Source organism: Stegostoma tigrinum, chromosome 7 (genome assembly GCF_030684315.1).
Source record: "Stegostoma tigrinum isolate sSteTig4 chromosome 7, sSteTig4.hap1, whole genome shotgun sequence".
Lineage (NCBI taxonomy): Eukaryota > Metazoa > Chordata > Chondrichthyes > Orectolobiformes > Stegostomatidae > Stegostoma > Stegostoma tigrinum.
Genome location: NC_081360.1, coordinates 107,422,781 through 107,428,780, shown reverse-complemented (window position 1 = coordinate 107,428,780; position 6,000 = coordinate 107,422,781). Strand labels below are relative to the sequence as shown.

Here is a 6,000-nt window from a genome sequence, read left to right as displayed (position 1 = left end):
ACAATTCTTCACCTGAAGAGTGGTGAACCTGTGGAATTCATTCCCACAGGAAGTAGTTGATGCCAAAACATTGAGTGTTTTAAGAGGTGGCTAGATATAACACTTGAGGCGAATAGGATCAAAGGTTTTGGGGAGAAAGCAGGATTAAGCTGTTCGGTTGGATGATCACCCATGATTGTAATGAATGGTGGAGCAGGTTTGAAGGGCCAAATGGCCTCCTCCTGCTCCTATCTACTTTGTTTCCATAATAGACATTGCCACTGGTGGTGGGAGACCATATAGTTGGGCCTGTTACTTAATTTGGTTTTGCCTGGCTTAGCTCGCAATAATACCACGCGGCCACCACCTCCCCAAAAAGTTCTTGCTCAGTCAGATATGGCCCATACCCCATGAATGAATAAAAAAGAAACTTCATCAAAATCTGTCTCAATGTGAAGATTAGTCCATCTTACCTCACCTCTGGAATTCAGTTCCCTCTTTTATTCATGTTTGAACTTGGGCTGTGATGTCATAAGAAGTTGAGAGGCATGCTACTCAAACTAAATCTACCCTATTGATGACATCCTGGAAAAACCCCAGTGAATTTGTCAGACATTTCCCTTTCGTAGAGCCAGGTTGAGTTTGTCTGATTATATTTTGATTTTCTAAGTCTATGATTAAGACTTTCCGAATAATAACTTTTCTGAAGACTGTTTTCTGATTGACTTACGTGGAGTTCCCTTCTTTTCTTCCTTCCTTTCTTAAATAGAGGTGTAACAATTGGAAACTACTAATTTGTCGGGACCATTCCTGAATCTAGGTAATCTTGGAAAAATCATAGCTAGCACAACCACTCTGTCAAAATCAATCTCTTCAAAGCCTGCAATGTAGGACTTTAACTCCTCAGATTTCTGGTATAATGGTCCTTTATGTTTCTTGTACATTTTCTCTCCTGATGTTAATTAATTCTTCTATCTTCTTAGCTCCCCATCATCCTCTATTTCTGGAATGCAATTTGTCCCTTCTACTGTCAAGACAGATTTGAAATATTTATTAAAAACCAAAAGAACTCTGGATGGTGTAAATCAGGAACAAAAGCAACAGTTGCTGGAAATGCTCTGTAGGTCTGGCAGCATCTCTGAAGGAAAAAATCAGAGTTAACATTTCAGGTCTGGTGACTCTTTCTCAGATTTGATAGTAGCTAGGAAAATGTTGACTGGGTGACCGCTTCGCAGAACTTCTACATTCTGCCTGCAAAAAGACCCTGAGCTTCCAGTTGCCTGCCACTTTAACTCACCACCCTGTTCCCTGGCCTACATGTCTGCCTTGGGGGTGGGCAATGGCCTAGTGGTATTATCACTGGGTTGTTAATCCAGAGACCCAGATAATGTTCTGAGGATCCGGGTTCAAATCCCACCTTGGCAGGGATGGAATTTGAAATCAAAAAATATCTGGAATTAAAAATCTAATGATGATCATGAATTCATTGTCAATTTTCAGGAAAAACCCATCTGGTTCACTAATAACCTTTAGGCAACAAAACTGCAATCCTTACCTGGTTTGGCCTACATGTGACTCCAGACCCACAGCAATGTGGTTGACTCTTAACTGCCCTCTGGGCAATTAGTGATGGGCAATAAATGCTGCCTGACCAGCGACACTCTCATCCCACAAATGAATAAAGGGAAAAAAGAGGCTAGCTGCAGTGTTCCAGTGAAGCTCAGTGCAAGTTGTAAGGACAAACACCTCATTGCCCATTTGGGAACCCTGCAGCCTTCCAGACTCAGTATCCAGTTCAATAATTTTAAGGTCTAAACTCTCCCATGTCCTAGCCGCCTACCTCACACATAAGGCCTTGTTATCACATAGCCTGCCATTACATACGACCTATTCTTAGTCACTAGAAGTCCCATTAACAGCTATTCCCCCTCCTAGACAGATCGTTATCAAATCCTTTGCCTATCCAACTGCTCTTCTCTCTCTTTGGGCTCCATCCTTAATCTTATCATTTACTCCCTACCCCACCTCCCTCCCTCTTTTCTGTATATAAACTGATGTGGACTGAACATTGTGGGCTGAAGGGCCTGTTCTGTGCTGTACTGTTCTATGTTCTATGTTTTCCCTGCTACCATCAATTCTGAGGTAGGGTCACCGGATCCAAAATATTAACTGTGATTTTTTCTTCACAGATAGACCAGACTTGCTGAGATTTTCCAGCAACTTCTGTTGAAATATTTGTTCACTGACTTTTATTTTTCCATTCCCCATGATAATTTCTCCTGTCTCTGCCTCAAAGAGATCAATGAGATAATGGGAACTGCAGAAGCTGGAGAATCCAAGATAACAAAGTGTGAAGCTGGATGAACACAGCAGGCCAAGGCCTTTTCTGATGAAGGATCTAGGCCCGAAACGTCAGCTTTTGTGCTCCTAAGATGCTGCTTGGCCTGCTGTGTTCATCCAGCCCCACACTTTGTTATCAAAGAGATCAATGTTTACATCAGCTGCTGTCCTGCTTCTTAAAACATGCGCAAGCTCTTTTAACCTGTTTTTATGTTCTGAGTTATTTTATCAGTTTGTATGGGTAACAGTATTGGGCTAGTAATCATTGATAAATGCTCAGATGATATGGGTTCAGAACTAATTTTAGCTGCTAGTGCTAGTAGAATTTGATTCTTTTCCCGTCTTATTCTTTCACGTGACATGGTCATAGCTGTCAAGGTCAGCACTTGTGGTTCTTCCTTAACTGCCCTTGAACTGAATGGCTGCTCAGAGTCAATCACATTACTGTGGGACTAGAGTCACATACAGGCCAGAAGAAGGGTCTAGGCCTGAAATGTCAGCTTTCCTGCTTCTATGATGCTGCTTGGACTGCTGTGTGCATCCAGTTCTACACCTTGTTATCCCAGAATGGGTAAAAATGGTTTTGAAACTATCATTGATTGTAATAAAAACCCATCTGGTTCAGTAATACCCTTGAGGGAGGGAAACCTCCTCTTCTTGCCTGGTATGATCTCATGTGACTCCAAACTCACAGCAATGTGGCTGACTCTTAAATTGTTCTGAGGAAGAGTCACTCGACACAAAATTTTCACTCTAATTTCTCTTCACAGATGCTGCCACGCCTGCTGAGCTTTCCCAGCAATTTCTGTTTTTGTGACTCTTAAAAAGCCTGTGAAATAGCCCTCTGAGATGGACCAAAATGCTGACCTTGTCAGTGATTATTCTATCCCAGGCCAAAAAATAATGAGAGAATTCAGTCCAAAAGAAAAACTTGGAACTCTGTGAGCAAACTCAGTGAATGTGATTATGTTTTCCACAGTTGTTTTTGTGTCAATCCTTTTAGTCTACTTCCCCAATTAGTCTTGGCCAGTTTTCCCTTGTAACTGTGTAATTGGCTTTCTTTAAGTTTAACATTCTGTTTTAAGACTGGAGTATGTCATTCTCAAATTTATTGCATGGATTCATTATTATTAGCACAATTTCCCAATGGATCTTTATCTGATACTAATTACCAATAATTTACATTACTAATTAACCATGCTTCATCACACAATACTAAGTGAAAAGTAGCTGTGGGAAGTGAGTGAATGGACTGAAGTGGAGGTGCAGTGATGAGGTGGATGGTTAGGGAATGGAGGAGAGGTGATGAGGGGTCAATTATGGAGGGAGAAAGCTTAAGACGGCAGAGGAGTAGAGCAGAGAGATACCCTTCTCATAACAGTATTGTGGCCCCTGTTTCTTCTGTCACAACAATGACAATTCAGAGAGCCTCTGTTGGCTGCAAAACGTTGGAATATTGGGGGTTGCATATTATGTGCAATGGGATACAGTAATTACTGATGGATTGAGAAGCTGTTGTACAGTCTGCCATTCTGAAATGTCAATATGTGGAGTCTCAGCAAACCTCCAATTTGAAGGTTGATGCTTGCAGCCTTGCTGTTGGTGCAGTCTGTGTTTGTGGTTGGGTTTGGGGAGATAGGCTCCCTGCCAGACCCTGTTACTCATTTATCAAGATCACTCTATGTTCGAGAGAGTGAGAATTCCTCTCGGCGATTGAATTTGAGCAGTGATTGAAATAGCTTTAGCCTGATTCTGTTTCTAAGCATTTGCCTGTTAGTTATTGTTTAAAGTTCCTCCGTTATCAGATCTAACGGCGATGGGTCCAGTTGTGAATGAGTTAAATTGGTTGCAGGGCAGGAACTGGGGGAGGGGAATGAGCCGGGTCCATATATGGACGGGTGGGAGGAGAGAGGATCCTGAAGCTCTGACCCAGCCTGGCTCAGATACTGAGTGTGCCGGCAGCGATGACGAGGGAGAAAGGGAGAGGGACAGAGAGAGATACGGGCAGATAGTCAGGGGGAAGAGAAAGAGGAGTAGGGAGTGAGGGGGACGGAGTGAGTGAGAGAGTGTGTGAGTGTGTGCCTGCTTCCCTACAGGATCGGTGTAGGCACACCTCTTTCTCTCTCTGGGCTCCCTGTTTATCGACAGATCCAACATGTTCTTCGTCCACATTTCCTACACCTTCTGCCCCTGAACTGAGATCAGGAGCTGCATTGCTGGCTTTGAAACGTCATGGACAAGTTCCTGAGAGAGGTGAGTGAGCTTCTAGTCTGCCCCTGATGGTTAATGCCCACCCCACTGCCCCCCGACTCTCCGTTACATCCCATCAGTATCAGACAATTAAGTAAACTTCACGATTTATAGGAACCGGACTGTTTTAGCACTGAGACCATTCATTGCTCGGGTTTGTCCGGAACTGTCCCGGGATGAGTCCAGCCCGGGTCTGGAATTGTCCCAGGACTCGATTGGGAGTGTCCGGGGCTGGTCTGGGATTGCCAAGTCTGGGAATGACTTGGAATTGGCCTGCGATTGGCTCAGCACTACCGAGGGATTGGCCTGGGATTGGCACGGAGCTGGAGCATGAGTGGTTTGGGATTGTCATGTAAAATTTGGTCTGTGGCAAGTTAGAAGTTGTATCCTGATCGTGAGAGTATTTGGAACCCCGAGATCCCTGTGATTCTGTCCCTTCAACATTCATGGAATCATACAGCACAGAACAGGACCTTTAGCCCATCCAGTCTGTACCAAACTACACGAATACCAACACCAGTTTTACTTTCCTGCACTAGGCCCATAGCCTTGAATGTTTTGACATTTCAAGTGCTTTTTAAAGGTTGTGAGATTTGGTGACGGTCCTGGGCAACACATTCCAGACCCCCACCACCCACTGGGTGAATAAATAGTTCCTCAAATTCCTTCTAAACCTCCTGCCTTTCATTTTTTTAAAAAATGTGCTCCCTTGCCCATGCCCCTCCGATTTGTATACGCCTCTATCAGGTCCCCTTCAAACTTCTCTCCTTGAAAGAAAATAGCCTGAGTTTATCCATCCTCTCTTCATCACTGAAATGCTCCATCCCAGGCAACATCCTGGTGAAGCTCCTCTGTAGTCCCTCCAATGCAATCACATCTTTCCGATAGTGTGGTGACTAGAACTTCATACAGTATTCCAGCTGTGGTCTAACGTGCTGCACAGTTCCAACACAACCTCCCTGCTCTTATAATCTATACCTCGACTGATCAAGGCAAACATTCATCTGCTGCCTTAGCTACCCTATTAATCTGGCCTACCACCTTCAGGGACCTGTGGGCAAGTACCCCCAACATCCCTCTGTTCCTCTGGGCTTCTTCGTGTTCTGCTATTCATTAAACACTCCCTTGTTTTCTTGGCTCCTTCCAAACTGCAGGGGATGGGCACATTAGAAATGTGGAGCTTATTCAAGGAAAAGCTTCTGTGTGTCCTAGATAAGTATGTACCTGTCAGGCAGGGAGGAAGCTGTAGAGTGCGGGAGCCGCGGTTTACGAAGGAGGTGGAATCTCTGGTCAAGAGGAAGAAGAAGGCTTATGTTAGGATGAGATGTGAAGGCTCAGTTAGGGCACGTGAGGGCTACAAGGTAGGCAGGAAAGACCTAAAGAGAGAGCTAAGAAGAGCCAGGAGGAGACATGAGAAGTTGTTGGCGGATA

At 44.2% G+C, this 6,000-nt stretch overlaps 1 protein-coding gene across 1 annotated transcript in view; it reads left to right on the top strand.

The window, feature by feature from the left end:
- The first annotated feature begins 4,282 nt into the window (after positions 1–4,282).
- Positions 4,283–6,000, top strand: part of LOC125454312 (unconventional myosin-X-like) — a 286,482-nt gene continuing 284,764 nt past the window's right edge. Inside the window, exon 1 of the mRNA XM_059647628.1 lies at positions 4,283–4,572. Within this exon, the coding sequence (XP_059503611.1) occupies positions 4,552–4,572 (21 nt within the window). The 5' untranslated portion in view covers positions 4,283–4,551. The remainder of the gene's footprint in view (positions 4,573–6,000) is intronic.